The sequence below is a fragment of the Acromyrmex echinatior genome, chromosome 10 (genome assembly GCF_024713525.1).
Source record: "Acromyrmex echinatior isolate Ae372 chromosome 10, ASM2471352v2, whole genome shotgun sequence".
Taxonomy (NCBI): Eukaryota; Metazoa; Arthropoda; class Insecta; order Hymenoptera; family Formicidae; genus Acromyrmex; species Acromyrmex echinatior.
Genome location: NC_141861.1, coordinates 7,082,346 through 7,099,687, shown reverse-complemented (window position 1 = coordinate 7,099,687; position 17,342 = coordinate 7,082,346). Strand labels below are relative to the sequence as shown.

Here is a 17,342-nt window from a genome sequence, read left to right as displayed (position 1 = left end):
CCCTCCCCTCATGACTCTTATTTTAATATATATAATTATATATACTTTACTTATTCTTAAATTAAAATAATTAATTTTTATTATAGTTCATTATTAGCATTTACATTAATCCTGTTTAAATCTATCTGTCAGATTAAGATTCTTTTTCGTTCAACTTGATTTCGTTATCGAGAAGCTTGACATCAACGTAATTATCTACTTTGTCTATACGTAAATCCATTATCTAGAGTATGTCTTGTGTAACTTTTAGCGAGAGTGCAAATTGAATTGTGCATCAGCGGATTAATTAGGGCGCGTCGTTCAGATTTTTCAACCTACGCGGTCTACATCAGACTATAGTATAGAATGGGGTGGTTAGCCATGGCTCGGGTGTCGCTATGACGACGAACCCTGGATACCCGGGCCAACTGAAAGCGAATCACCCTGCCTCTCGTTCCCCGGAATCACCCTATCAAAGCGAATAGATGCACGATGTAACAGGCGTTGTTATGTACATTGTATTTTTTACTACGATACTTTTAGCCTCATCATATAATAATTGACGGAAAGATCGACAGATGTACACATTTCTAGATCATGGAAATTACTAATAATGTTACATAATGTCAAGCAGAATATTGCGTCATTAGATATTTGCATTTATATCGAGAAATTAAGCATGCGCACCATTAGCAAGGTCATTAGTCAACTTTAATTATGTAGAAATTCAAACCAGCTCGACCTTGATGTCAGGGTAACAGCACGTGAAATTTCCTCTTTTTTTTTGGACGTGCACGCGAATAGCCGAGGCAAAGGTGAACCTTGCAAGAGGCAGTCTAATTATTTCGTGAATCTCAAGAACACTTGAAACTTCCTTCAATGTAGAGAAGAGAAGCATATACCTTTGTTCTAGAACAACATAATTTTGATAATACATAATTTAGATAATTTTGATAATATTTAATGAGATCTTCATGTATTATACATGTATATTTCATGATCTTCTCAAATTAAAATTATATATCCCTTTTGTTCGTTTAAAATTGTAAAACTTTTTAATCCTCTATTTAATCCTCTATTTAATGTTTAAATTGATATATTTCTCGGAAGTTTTTAAAAGAATTTAAAAGAACGTAAAAATAATATATTTACAATAAATAATAAATCGGTTATCTGAGAACATATTCAGAAAGTAAAAATATATCGGATGATTAAAAATTAAATTTTTAACTCTTTTAACGCAATTTAATATTAACCGACTAATTAAAATCTGCAAAATATTCTTGGAATATTATTTTCTTCATAATATACTCTCCTCATTTATTTAATATAGATATTACATTTCTCAAATTTCTGAATATATTACAATTTTTAATTTTTTAATTCCCTTCTTTCTATGACACTGATTTTACCTTGATATTATAAGTACATCGTCTTATCTTTAATTGACGCTACATCTCCAACTTCTCATCAAATATATCTGTTTGTCGTTCTTATGACGTTTGATGGGAACACCTAGATGTCATTTACTCGATCCCAAGAGTGCCAAGATAAATTCATCGTCTGCGATGCGAAGTGTTCTGATATTCGTTGACACACGAGTACGTAATACTCCAAAGAATATTTTAAGACCTTTACTTATTTAATCTTTACTGAGCGACTCACAAGCTGTGACATATCCTCGGCCCACTTTCCCGTTTCTTCATTATACATATTATGTATTCCAATATATAGTTTTCAAATGTATGAATATGTGTAAAATTCAACATTTGTGAACATACAAGTTCATTATTACGGTGTTAATCGAGACAATTATAATAATTTGATATGAAAGAAAAAACGTACACTGAGAGAAAAATGTTTGGTATTTGTAACTATAATTACATATTACTATAATTATGATTATTACTGCTATAATAATAATAAGTAACTATATATAGTTCTAGCAACAAATGTGTATAGTTGGCAACCTAAAATGACTATAATTATAGTTACAAATACCAAACATTTTTCTCTCAGTGTAGAATATTCATTTTTTTCATAATCATTTGTTGTCGATAAAATCGTTGATAACAAGTTTAATATCCTTCTTTACTTCTTTTTTCTTTCCCTATCTTTGCCTTTCCTCTCTCTTAGTTTTTCTTTTCTTTTTTTCTATTTCTTATCCCTGTTTTCTTCTTTTCCCTCTTTCTTTATTTTTTCTTTTCCTTTTACTTGTCTCTTCTTTAGTTTTTAATTTCACTGGCAACGCCATGCATTATGGGTGTTCGAGGCCATTAGTTACACCACTGGCGTACGTGCATCAAACGAATGTCTCGACATGCACCCGCGTTCCATCATATTCCTTCCGATGCGCACGTATTTTGGACCGGCGTGCCGCTATTTCCATCCACGTGGCGAGTATTCTCAGCGGCTTGTTTTGACAAGCGCCGAACCGACTGGATACTTGACAGGACGCTATCTCCGCAAAGCGGACATCAAGTACATATACAGTATGCAGGTATGTTTAAACGCATCGTAACATAACAACACACGATGAGAGATTTAATCGATTGGTCCAACTCAAAAGTCAACAACTAATGCACGCGTAACATTTGCGAGCATCGGAAAAACAATAAAATTATTCAACAATTCAAATCTCTATATTTGCTCTTACCATTCCGTTACTTTTATTATATTTATTAATATCTGATTGAATTAATAAATTAGTAAAATTAATGAAATCATTAATTAAAAAGTCTGTATTAAAACTTACGACAAAACAAAATGATATTTTCATTTTTAACATTTATTTTTATTTTAATAAAAAATCATTTTTGATATTAAAATTTAAAAAAAGGATGTTTATTCTTGTTATAAAAACTTTATTCAATTCTTAATAGAAAACAGACGAAATAGTAATTTTAAAAAAATCCTATTACATAAAATAATATCAATTATAGAAAAAATAATTTTAAATATTGTAAAAAAAAATTGTAGAAAAGATTAAAAAAAAAGTATTCAATAATTTACATTTGTTATAAAAAATAAATATAATAATTCTATTATTGTTCTTATATTATAAAACAAAAATTATATGTAATAATCAAATAAAAGAGCAACTATCAAACAGATGTTATCTCTTTTATTTGTAATAAATCAGAATTTCGTGAAATGAATTAAATATTGTGTACATCAGAATATATTTGTAGAGGAAAATGATACCGAGCAATTGTAAAATAATACGTTTACGCGCTAAAAATAAGAACATAAAAAAAGTTATATATATTCAATGTTTTAAATATCAGAATTAAAAAAGTTAAATTTATGATGTCGTATAGAACTGAGATATAAATATACATCAAAAGATAATGTAAGTTGATGTTAGGCGCCTTCTCACGCAGACGTGCTGTCTCGACCAAGTCGCGTAATGCGGTTACTTGACGAAAAATAAAGCCGGGCAAGCCGCCACCGGGGACGAGTATCGTCATCGATCCTCCGGTCCAACGCCCCGATGTCTATTTTCATGCCGTCCAACCTATTTATATATCATCGTACGGACAACGTTCCACATGTATCGGTGTACGTAGTGATCGGGGCACCGGTTGCAGCGACACTATATCTTAATCATTTTCAATCTAACAAATTCGTTTGTGAAAAGACATCTATATTTTCGAACATGGTTGATGTATAATCTTAGAAATAGATTTTTTTGTTTTTTTTTTTTAGAAAAAGTAGAGAATTTTTAATATAAATCTATTCTGGAATATGCACAAAGTTTCGATATTTTCTGAAAATAGTTGAATAAAAAGATGTCAATAAAAATTTAATCTTCTACTTCAAAATTTAGAATTACGAATTCTAAATTTTGAAATGAAAGACTTCTTTCTATTTATTAAATTCTTTTCTTCCACTTTTATTCTTCGATCTATATATATATATTTCTATTTTTATAATTAGGTAAAGTTATTTTCAATTCTTTTTTAGCTACATTGAGCTTAATGATAATCGAGGTGATACGTATAATAATGCATAGAAAGTTATAAGTCAAAGAATGTCATATTTGATTCCGGACGTTCAACTTGTATGATCTCACAGGAATGAATTTTCTTTAATTCCCTTTAATCCATCTATTTCCACAAGATTTCTATCGGTACCTTTCTATTAATTCTTTTCAACTTATCTGTCATGGAATCAGGACAACTAATCAATCGGGTGGGAGTGCGAATTTACGACGGAACCATCCAGAGCTTTTCGACTGTAGGGTTCTATGTTCGCTTTACGACGTTGCATGATTGCCCTCTGACGTCAAAGAAAACGCTCCACGGAGTGTTCATGTATACATGGGAGGGGGGAGGGGACCTCGCGAGAGAAAGACAGGATTAAAGGTCGTTCGCCCCGTCACTGGGTTCAAGCGCCTTTCGCGGGGCGGATGCAACCTATATAAAAATGCGTCGATGATAAGGACGAGGACACGAGGATGCGCGCGATTGCGCGTTGGAACATGCGAGACTGGCGGGACACTGCTCGCTGTTAGACAAACACATATACACATTGAAGATAAACCTCCTCTCAGATGTAAGAAGAAACTGGTTTTCTTAATTTGCCATTAACCAGTCCTAATGAAAACTTATTTCCCAGACAGCACATATATCCAAAATGAGGACACGGTGTTGTCTGAGTTTTATTACAACTCTTAATCTCGAACCGATTTTAAATCCCAGAGAGGATAATCCGAACAATTACGTATTCTGAAGGATATTTTTGGAATATCGAACACAGACGCGCACATACACGATTTCCAATAGTTAAGAATATCAGCGCTATTTCCGCTTGTTAATAACTTTAGTGCAATAAAGTTGCATTTAGAAAATGGAGATCGATAATATTTCGAGTTAAAATTTATTTCCATTTGTGACATTTTCGTATATAATTTTCAAATTTCTGCGAATCCTTTTCTGCGAATATTATTATATACATATTGTAAATGCTAATAAATATTAACAAAATGTAAATGTTAAAAACATATTAAATACACGCAATTTTGTACAAACGAATTCATAAATTAAATTATTCGGGAGATAAATATTAAGAAGGATTTTCAGTCTCTAATTATCATAAATTTTTTGGCCGATGTGGAATTCTTTGATTTGTAACAGAAATATTTATGTTTTCAAACAATTAATGATTAAAAGTAAAACTAGCTTCTAAAATAGAGACGACAAAATAATTATTTAATAATTTAATTATTTTCAAGCGAACTAACAGAATTTTCATTTGAAAATTAAGTTACGATAATAGCTATTATCGTATTACTAGTATATGCACAATTTTTAAAATTAAGAGAAGAGATAAATGATAGTTTCCTTCAACATTATATTAAGGAAAAATCCCAGATTGACCAAAGCTTGTTAAAGCGTGTTAAAATTATTTGACAATATTGAAAAATATACTAATTAATAGATCTAGACAGAATGCGATGTCCAAAATCAAGACATAGTCGATTCTTATATTTGAGATTGACATAAACCAGAGGACCGTATTAAGACATTATTTAAGATGGCTTTAAAATAAGAATCAACTATGAATCGATGGTCATAAAACGAACTTATGTAAAGACGTCTTTTAGACGCTTATTAAGACATCTTTTAGACGATGTCTAAAAGATAATGACTTAATGACATTTTTAAGACGTTACATACGTTGATTTTAAACATCTTTTGAATAAGTCTAAAAAGTACCACATATGTGTATAATAACTGTGTTCATACTTAATAAAATTTCATTCTATAAAGAAATTGCGCAAAAATCGAATTATATGTGTTATATTTCTAAAATATTAACTTTTTATATTGATTACAAAATATAGATTATGGATAAAAAATGATCATAAATTCAATCATGATATATCACAATAACACACAATGAAACAAGAAAAATCATATCTCATTGCGATTGCTTATAATTTTTCTTTTTCTTTCTTTTTTCTTAATTTTCCCTCAAATAATAAGACCCAGCTGTTCTTTCCAGAATAATAAAGTATAGCCGACGGGGCGTGGATCTATTTCGGGCCAAGGGTTAATATTTGATGACGGCAGGGTTGCCGTCAGTGTATCTAAAAATAGACAATCAATACGGCTAACTACACGGTACAGAATTAAGCTCGTAAGCGGACATGTATGCGTGCGGTACTTCAGGATTATCAACCCTCGTCAAAGGATTAATTTCACATGAACACGCATGTACGTAAAGTTTCAACGTGACTAAGAATTACACGTGATATTAAACATTCGCGTGTCATGGAATATGATAATATTATCTAACCATGGAAGTGTTATTACGATACAGTAATTGAGGAAAAAAATTCCAATTTTCTAATTAATTCCAATAATTTAACGTTAATTTTCTCTATTTTTCAATTTAATTATTTTATGTTACTGGGTAATAATTTTAATGGGTAATAATTCAAATTTGCTTAAACAATTTATAAATTAATTATATTCTTCTAATAAATGACAAAAATTTCCTTTTCCATTCATAGAAATATTATCAAGAATTAAATCTGCATATAATATATCTATATTTTAACATTTTGGACTTAACACAAATAATATTACTATATAATATCGTTGCGTACTCTATGCAAACATCGTTGTAAATGTCCTCATGTGAAAATCATAGCTTTTCACAAGCAACGAATCGCACTTTTTATGGCACCTGGCAGGTGTTCAGAGTACTTCGACACACTCACATTTACACCCTCGTCGAACTCTTTCTGGCGACAGAACGGCTCGACTCGACTTCTAAAATCGTCCGCTCGAAGGGAAGGAAACGAATAAAAACGAGTCGCTGATAAACAATCGAATAAATCGCAGTTGCAAGAGTACTTTCGAGGCTTTACTTGCGAAAACAATTCCGCGTTTTCAAAGCGTAGAAACTAATATTAGATTAATGAAACTTATGATTGTGAAACGAGGCGTCAAGAATAATAAGCGTGCAAGCATAATAGTCCTCGCAATTATGCCAATTTGATTTTCCAATCTGAGAAAATTCCATAAATATATCCTATTCCACGTGTAACAACCAGTTTCCATGATTTATACCATTTCATTTGCAATATAGTTTTGAAATCAGTCTAAAACCATTCTTTATACGTACCGCGTACATACAAGGTATCATGAATGAATGAAGGTATCATGACCTAAAATTTAAAACTCATTAAACCATATATCTGTTAATTTATTATTATTATTATTATTATTATTATTATTAAGGTGTACCTCTTTTCATACAATTTTAATACAACTAATAGAACTTTTACTCTTCTTTAAAAAATTTTAAAATTCTTAATATTTTAAAGATTTACAACAAGTAAATCTAAAAAAGAAGATATACATATAAAATGCCAATTTCACATTTCCATAATGTAAAAATTATAATAATTTTTTATTTTGATATAAAGCTTAATATTTCGATAAAAATTTTAAAATACTATTCAAAGGAAAAAAACATCAGAGTCTCATGAAAAATCATTCATTTATGGAAATTTAAAAGTATAAACTGTTTAAGAAACAAAAAGTCATAAAACGTTTTTTTTCTTTCACCAATTACAATATTAAGAATAATAAATTAGAATACTTAAGAAATTGTTCGAAGTTTTGGATAATCCGTCAGGAGTTTTAATAACTAATCTTACTACTCTAAATAAAAAAGCTTGAAAAATAAAAAATTCAATAATAATTTTTCAATTCTAACAGGGAAATTTTCAAAGTTTTTAAAAGTAAATTTTTTTCAGAAATCCAACTTTCTTTAGAATTCTGAATAAATTATACTACACAATTTTTATGACAAATTGTTAAAGTTTAAATCAATTTATTTGAAATAAAAATATGATTTTAGAATTAAAACATGAAATAGGTAGTTGCAAATCTAGAAATAGACTTTGTATAGCTGCAAATCTTTATTTTTTATATTTAGTTATCAAAATTATTTTAAAACATATCAAGAATTTTCAGAATCAGAATCAAAATTATACAATATCAATTATACAACGAATTGAAAATGTCAATTGTAATTTTATTTTTATAGAGATCTCAATATAGATATTTTTTTCAAAATCTTATATCTGCATATTTATATGCAGAACAAATCAAAAAGTTGTGTATTTAAAAAAAATTAAATTTTTTAATCACATATTGTATAATAAAATAAAAGTTAGAAATAATAATCTTTAATTTTCAAATATTTCGCATTAATGATACCTTGATGCACGCCTTGCGAAATACAGATGGCTTCTAAAAAGAAGAAAATTTTCCTACCTTGATGTTGCCTTGGATCACGGAAGGTTGATTCCACTAATATCCCGTCGTCATTCTTGAAGACCTCTAAGGTATCGCAAATGCAGTACAAGCGTGATTGGATGCTCGGATGTTTCCATACAATTCACGGGAGTTTCCGTACTTCATCTCGCGCTGGTGAAATTATTCCATGTTCTCGTGATTACACTATAAGCATAACATAATAATTACCTAATATTTTTTTTAATTAATTATACGTGTTCTCTTATATATCATATTTTCTCTTTTTATATATTATATATAAAATATATATTGTTAATAAATATTTATTGTTAATAAATTAAAAAGTCATTCCTAGCGAATAAAAATTCGCAAAAAAAATATTGTGAGATAAATTATTCTATTAATCATGGCGATCATAGCATTAATTATAACAATTTCAATTGTATTTTATTACCATATCTATTATATCTACGTGTAAATCTCTCAGGAACCCCATAACTCTAAACTCTGTACAAAGTACAAGTGTTTGATCTACAAAGAGTTTTTCAAGCCGCTAAAATTTCTGAATCCAAATGAACGATACTAAGTCTGGCATTAGACTTTATAAAACTAGAACACTTAACAAAACTCCATTGCAAAGGATCCCGTTTGAAAGTGAGAATACATATCTATTCTCACAATTAATTTAAGGAGACTCCTTCAAGTCTCTTCCAGTATAATCGCGAGCGGTTAGAATACTAGCTCAGAATATATTCGAGGAATCATAACTTTGAATCTCTATCTCTGTCACAGCTAGGTTAGTCCATATGTAGTATATGTTAGTCTATAGTACGCAATAGTTCGAGATAGCCTCAGATTTGACATAAATTCTATATAAAATTCGTAGTGCTCGAGCGGTTAAAAGATTCCATCCTTTTTTATGAAACAATTACAAGCAATGATTATAGCTAATAAAAAAGTTATCGCGACCATTTATTACCCCATATATTCTAATTAAATAAAGTGCTTTCTACAACCATATTATTCTATAATTATAAGAACGTTAATTACAACTGTAATTATAGCATTAATTACATTGATTTTCCACTTCTATAAGCGATAATAACTAATCAGAAAATGATTACATTCAGTGCTAATTACTATCAATTACTATAGCTATAAATATTCTCGATTATTACACATAAATATAATGTATTTTAATTACAATTCATATTAACTCATGTACAGAATTTTAAAAACGTGGAAAATGAAAAATAACTATATCAATTTCGTGATTTTAATCTACAGAATAACTACAGTAGTAATCACAACTAATCAAAAGATTATTGTCATTACTATTCCACATTTTAATTAATTATGCACAATACAACAATTATAAAAGTAACTACACTAACTTCATAATTTTAATTTACAGAATAACTACAAATATCGCAGTTAATAAAAAAATTATCGTAATCACTGTTCAATCACTACATCATATTCTATCCTTAGTGTACTGCATAATTGAGAGAATTCTCATATATTCTATGTTTCTTTTCTTCAAAAAACTAAAAATATCATTTAAGCATAATAACTTATGATATTTTTATACGATATTTTATGATATTTTTTTTTTTTAAATAAACTACTTTATAAATATTTTTGAAAGATATTAAGTATATATATATATATATATATATATAAATATAAAAGTCACTTAATGATTTTTGTATATGTTTTAAAGTAATAAAAATTTATTTGGGACAGACCCTAAGTAATGCTATGATCGCACAGAATTCGTTTGATGAAACTATCGAACGTTTCCTTGTTACCATACGAGTAAACATAAATCTCGACACAGGATAAGATAATTATCTGTTTAGTATTTCTTGATTGCTAACGCGGTACATCATCATCCATGGATGCTATAACTGTACAGAATTTGTTTAACAAAACTGTCGCAAATTCGTTATCTATAACTCAACCAACAAGATAATTATTTATCGCCATTTTGATGTCAAATTTTATTTGCTGGGAATCGACGTACAGCTGTAATTTATTGTATTTCCCTAATGGAAAAATTTTTACGAAAAACTGCATAGACAAGATCTTAGAAATTCTTAGTTTTTTGTAGGTATTCGTAGCGAACATACAATAGTGTAATCTGTTTGAAAATCTAAGAAATCCTCCACCCTTTCCATATATGTCTTAATTCTGATGCTATTACGAATTTTTACTGAATCTTTTTTTGTATCTTATTGAAACAAACAATACACCATTCTACGAATATATACGAAAAATTGATCTATTTCTAAAACAAACTTCACTCTACGTCCCATATCTATAAAAAACTAAGAATTTCTAAGATCTCTTGTATCAATCTATTTTCTGTACTTTTTCATAAAAATCTTTTCCGCCAGAGATCTCATATATTGTTTATCTGTAATGAATATTCCATTAGATATGATTGGGATGATCTAAATACTTGATAAGAAGTATATAATACTTCATTTCAAGTTTCATGATCGTAAAGATCATTTTCGCGTATCTTGTCACTGGAATCTATACTTACCGAAATTTGAATCGGGGTGTCTTGATTTCGCGTAGCGATGAAACATCAATTGTGACCGCGAACGACGTCCATTGCGAAAATCCGCCGCAACAAACATGTTTCAACAACCGTCCGTTACTTTAATTGGTACTGCTAATGAAAACTCACATATATTACGCACTATCGACGGATAAAATTCGCGAAATATCACGACACTATTCGCGCTCCGCTTTCCAAACCGACGAGACGCGCAGCGAAAGTGTCATGGCGGCTAAAAAGGCGCGCACGACGCGGCATCGCACAGGCGCGGCATCGCCTGCCTGTAAAATCACTAGATTTCTAAAGTATCGCAAACTCATATTCATTTGGCGCGAAACGCGGCCATTTCAAATTTATGCATTTGTATATATGTACTTTATTTGGTAAAATAAAGCTGTCAAGTACGTAAATAAATATTTTTTAATTGTAATTAGTTTCTTTATGACCAAAAAAATATATATGAATGCTTAATTTATGTATTATTTAGTTTAATACGGGTTTGTTTGTTGTAAAAATTTAATGCATGAAAGTGCATGAAAGGACATGCAAGTACAGTTTAAAAAATGCACCACCAAGTACCTGAAATCATGCACTTCGGTCATTTTGACATTATTTCTGAAATCAATTACGATACTTTAAAAATCTAGTGACTCTAATCGCCAAATATTACAAATATTCGAATAATTTAAAATGCACGACGTTTGAAATTTGCTACGGAAAATTAAATACTTTGATAGGTTTTTAATTAATCATAATGATTAATACTAATGTTTTATTAAACTTTTTCTATAAAGTTTTGAACAAATTTGCAAGACTAAAATTTAAATTATTGAACGGGCATCTATAATAATATATACGTTTTGAAAATACATACGAAATTTTATAGACTAATACATATGATACAATAATATATCATATACAAAAGTGTCGTACATTTTAAACTTTTCTCTGAAAGACAAAGCTTATTTTTTATTTCTATTTTAGATTTATGTTATCTGATTATTAATTTTGCGGATTAATATTATCTTAATATTATCCGTCTCGTTTTTTTACTTTTTTGTATAAAATTCATTTTTACTTATGATAAGGAATTGTCCACATCTATAATAACTTATAAATCATGCTACAATGTCTACTTTTGTTCTGTCGTTATCTTTCTACAATAAGAAATACTTACATAATTTTTAAAATATATTTATATTTGATAAAGTTCAAATTTTTTACAAATCTTTAATTATCTCTATCTTGATACAAATTTCTTTCGCATTAAATTAATGAAGAGAAAAAATAATAAGATTGGAAGAATAAATTTTTTTAAATTGTTACATCCGTTTTCTTATAGAAATATTAAAAATGTAATTAATTACATGCACAGTTCACACTGAATCTATTTAATAATAACTAAAAGTTAAAAAAATTTTGTTATGTACTAAACGTCATAAAATAAAATCTTGCCCCGTTTTCATTAAATATCACAGGCTAACTAAAATAAAATAAAACAATAACGTTTCATTAAACTTGTTATATTAAATGACGCACATCTATAATTGAATTTCTCTTTCAGATCTCTTTATATGTGACCATGAACTCCGAAGACCGTGACTGTTCCCGGTTAAAGAAAATCAATATGCATCACGAGCGCAGCTTCATTTGTGCGAAAACAAAGGCTATCCTTAATACCAAGACAGTATCACAATGACGTCAGAATCGTCATGGCAACTCCCTTTGGTACACCCACACCGTATGTGTTATTGCATCAAATTTAATCCACCAAAATACAAAGATTCATCCGATTAGAGAATTAAATCCTAGTATCTCGTAGTTATATCAATTATTTTTCAGAAATATGTGATACATGTACATACAAAACAAACTGAAGCAATGTTAAAAAGAAAATGTATAAATATCAAATGAAATATTATATTTATACACACATATAAATAAAATATCTTTGTGTTCTTACATTAGAACTTTAGAGAAAATGATTTCATGTAAAATTGACACATGAGGAAAACTTCATCCATCTCTTTATACTTTTATAAAGAGTTTAGCACAAAATTAAATGTAGTTAAGTTACATAATCTTTTAAGTTTAAAATTAATCTTAACAAAAATTAAATTTCAGTATGAAATACTTTCTTATAACTCGTTTTAAACAAGTCAGCATATCACAATTCAAGAGTCTTGGTCTGAATCTTAGTTCTATTAAAAAATAAAAGCATTAAACAAATGTTTATACTCTTTACTTATTGTAAGTAAAGACGTTTAAAATAAATTATGAATATATATCTGAATTTTCAGAATTAGTTTCTCTATCAGTGAGCATCGTCAACATCCTCTCAAATTCATATATAAATGGCTTAACTATTGCTGATTCGTTAGTTATTAAAACATTTTCAAAATTTCCAAAAAATGCTGATTTAGTCCAGTTTATGCTACCTGTTATCAAAATGTTATTGTCAATAATAACAAATTTATGGTGCACCAAGACGTCCAATTGTTTGACTACTGGTTTAATGCCTGCAAAGCAAAATAATGTCAATTAGGTTGATACTAAGTTGACACACATTATATAAATTTGATACAAGATTATATCTTGTAATTAAATTCTTCATATATTTATTTCTAACTAAATTATCCATATATCAGAATACTTGTTACGAACCTTCTTTGCAAAAGGTCATTAATCGGCTTCGATCAGTATATGTCATGGAATCTTCCAATATGATCCTTACAACAACATTTCTGTTTTTAGCCCTTATAACTGCCTCTGCCAATTCCACAAATGTAAAGAAATATAAACATATGTCTAAAGTATGAATTGCCGAATCCAAATAATATATAATCTTCCTGCAAATACATCAGATATGTTCTATACAGTTGCAAGCTATGAGAAAGATGTGAATAAATAATAATGTCTTTATATCACATTGAAAAAATTACTTTAAGTATCTTATTGGACAATTCTGCTTTCTACATGGTTGCATACATTTCAAATGTGGTCGACATAAAGCAGAGTCTTGTGAAAAAAACATAACCTCCAAAATTTTTGCTTCTGTATTGTCGCAAAACTGTTCTACGGAACCATTGCAATTGAAAGTATTGATCACTTTCTTCCGAGAACGCTTATGTTTTTTGTATAACTGCCACATTATTTCTGACACGATAACTCCAGAAGTTATTGCAATGACAATTCTTTTCATCATTTTAGACCTAAGTCTAAATAATTTGGAAATCTTTGAAGATCTTTGGAAGAGTAATGTGTGTCAGAAATATTGTATTTCAATCAACTTAAAGGTTAAGAATCTCTTGCTTTATTACAATGGAGATTGAAGAGTATTACAGTACGCATTTATGTGTCAAAAAAGAGATTTTCTTAGTTCGTTGATAAAATAATACATTACACAGAACAAGACACAAATTACAATTGTTTACGATCTTATTAATTAAAAATATACTGAGACCATATTGATATATATATTAAATCAACTAGGCTGTGTGCTGTGTTCGAAAACCATCCAGATGCCTCCATGTACAATATCATCTCATTCTTCTTCACAATTGTATTATCTTATCCTTGTTTTATTATTCATTAATTGAACAAGCAACAAGGATAAAATGATACATGAGAGCACTTGGATAACGTTTCCGAACACAGCCTAAAGATGCATTCACAGGCAAGCGTCAAGCGTCAAGCAGCGGAAGCAGCAACCAATTAACGAAGCGATTTTTTAAAGTTTTACAAATAAATACAGAAATCAAATAATCAATAAATAAATACAGTATATAAATACAGAAATAAATAAATGCAGAAATCTGCAATTTTTTATTTTCTCCAGTTTTAAACACAAAATATACCAGCAACAAATACATTAGCACGTACATTTTAGGCTGCGGTCAAAGTCTCACTACAAATGCTTTGAAGCGTTTGATGATCAATTAGAAAAAAGAATTTTTCAAATTGACCAATCAAAAATTGCTTTAAAGCATTTGTAGCATCACGTTGACCGTACCTTTAAGTTACGGTCCAATTGATGCTACGAATGCTTCGAAGTATTTTTTGATTGGTCAGTTAGTAAAATTCTTTCTTCCGGTTGATCAATCAAAAGTAAGGAAATCAACATGTTGGATTGGTTATTGCTTATGTTATGGCTTTACAGACTTTACTGTAAATGGTCAATTCGCTTACTGCTTACATTTGATCGCTTAAGTTTCTTTGTGTGCCCTTAATGCCTATTACACTGATAAGAAATGAGCGACGAATGATATCCGATAAGAATTCTGTTTTATATTGTCATGTGCAAAAAAACAGAGCTTTCACGATTCAAAGCCATTATGTAATGTAAGAAATTTATTTGTTAATACCTTTAAAATATCTAATTTTATTAATATTGTTGAAATTTCAAAGTAACACAAATATATTCAAATATAGGACGAGAATTCCTGAAACATTGCGATCAATCAATGCGCTACTTTATCATATTGCAATTTGCAATTTGCATAAAGTTGAAATTTTTCTAATTGTAAGCAACTATATTTAATATAAAATTGTAAAGAAAATTTAAATGAGAAAAATGAATCAACCTCCATCACCCCAACCAATTTATAATGGCAGTCTTCTTTTTCTCAGCAAACACCAAGTTATATGTAATAATTAAAACATAACTGTAGTACAACACACATAATATATTACAATTATATTCTTATGGCAAATTACAATTAATTAATGTAAGAGATACGTACGTGTAACTTCAGATTTGCTGGATTGTCTTTATTATGTATTACATACAAATTTAATATTTTTACGTAATGTATTTATTTGATATCAAAATAAAAAAAATATAAAGAAAGAATTATAATATATAAAGTATTCAGATAATACAATGTAATAAAATATAATACAACACAAAAAATAGACTTAAATCTTTTTAATATAAAATACGTAAATAATAAATTCCTTATACATTTTTACAATTAACATTTTTATGTATAAGATATCTCGTATACAAAATTCATGCATATTATAACACAAAATTTGAGTATATTTCAAGAAAATCCGAATTCTGGTTCTGTAATAACAATCTTTTTTATTTAACATTTTTATTTAATAAACCTTTTAATGATACAATGTTTATTAATGGGTTAAACGAAAATTTCAATTTCGCATCTCGAAATAAAAGTTGTTGAATTTTAAGAAACTCGAAATTGAATACTCAAACAAGTTAATTTAGTTAGAATTTTGTTTTATAATATGCGCCTACATAAAAATGGAATTATGAAATTTTTTTTTATTGTAGAATTTCAGCCCGTTTTGACCAAATATAATTACTAGTATGTAAGTATATTTCAAAGTTTCTACATTTACTAGCAATTCTAGAGACTTTGAATACATTTCAAATTTTTCCAATCATATATCATTAATTTAAGTTTTAAATTAAATTTGGTAAAAACGAGCTAGAGGCCCTCCACCACCCCCGCAGATTTTATCTGCGGTCCTCTTTTCTTTGTAAGTATACTCATCCGTAAAAAAAACGAGCAACTAATAAATTTAGTAACCCGTTTTTGCAGGTGAGTATTTTTAATTTATTTTTTATTTTTTATGTGTTTATATTTTATTTTGTATTTCGGTTATGATATTACATTAATTTTTTTGATATTATCTTTTATTGAAATCTTTTGTACAATTCAATATTACAATAATAACAATATAATATACAATATAATATACAATCATAAATGCTGTTCAAAATATAATAAAAATGTAATTATAGGAGCATAACAAACAAATTTTAGTAATGCGGGATTACACAGAAGCGTCGAAAATACATATGAAAACATAAATTTTCTTAAATCAATGTTTAGTGAAATATTGATAAACGCGGAATGAAACACTAACAATTACATCGTATTTACTATTAATTAATAACTTCTCGGAAAAAAATATTTTATATAAAATTATATAAAATTATATACAATTTTGTATAACCTTATATAATTTTATATATAAATATATATATATATAAATATATTTAATTTTATATAATTTTATATAGTTATATAAAACATTTTTTTCCCGTATTGCGATTATAAAACATATTAATATTGCGATAAAAAGTCATTAATATACTTATGACAGTACTTTCATCGCGTTCGAGATAACTTATTTCAATAATGTAAACATATCAAAGTCCCTCCGCCTTGTGGTACGCTATAGTTAGCCGATATAAAGAAGAACAATCTTCATAGAGAGAGAATGAACTTTCTACGTCAAATTCACAATGTTCATTCATACAGAAAAATTAAGCATTCAATCAAACACCAGTTTTGTTGCAGAAATTTTGTTACAGAAGGGTATGAATCCCGAATCTTTCAGACTACTTACGATAGTAATAATTTTGGTAACATGTAAATTACAATTATTATTTTTATCACATCTTTTATATAATATTAAAATTCGTGAGAAAATATGTTCTGCCACATATCTAAAAAGCATTTCTTATTAAAAATAAACGAACA

At 28.4% G+C, this 17,342-nt stretch overlaps 2 protein-coding genes across 2 annotated transcripts in view; both read right to left on the bottom strand.

The window, feature by feature from the left end:
* Rh5 (Rhodopsin 5) overlaps positions 1-11,116 on the bottom strand; it is a 273,046-nt gene extending 261,930 nt beyond the window's left edge. The window contains exons 1-2 of the mRNA XM_087410148.1: positions 10,810-11,116; positions 8,277-8,462 (exon numbers count right to left, since the gene is read on the bottom strand). The gene's annotated coding sequence lies outside the window, so the exon portion shown is untranslated. The remainder of the gene's footprint in view (positions 1-8,276; positions 8,463-10,809) is intronic.
* Positions 11,117-12,005: 889 nt separating this feature from the next.
* zuc (Mitochondrial cardiolipin hydrolase zuc) lies at positions 12,006-14,370 on the bottom strand. Its single transcript, XM_011063466.2, has 3 exons — positions 13,770-14,370; positions 13,492-13,676; positions 12,006-13,346 (listed from the first exon to the last, which is right to left on the bottom strand). Exons 1-3 carry the CDS (start codon positions 14,030-14,032, stop codon positions 13,102-13,104), a joined length of 693 nt encoding a protein of 230 aa, XP_011061768.2. The 5' UTR covers positions 14,033-14,370; the 3' UTR covers positions 12,006-13,101.
* Between the last annotated feature and the right edge of the window lie 2,972 nt (positions 14,371-17,342).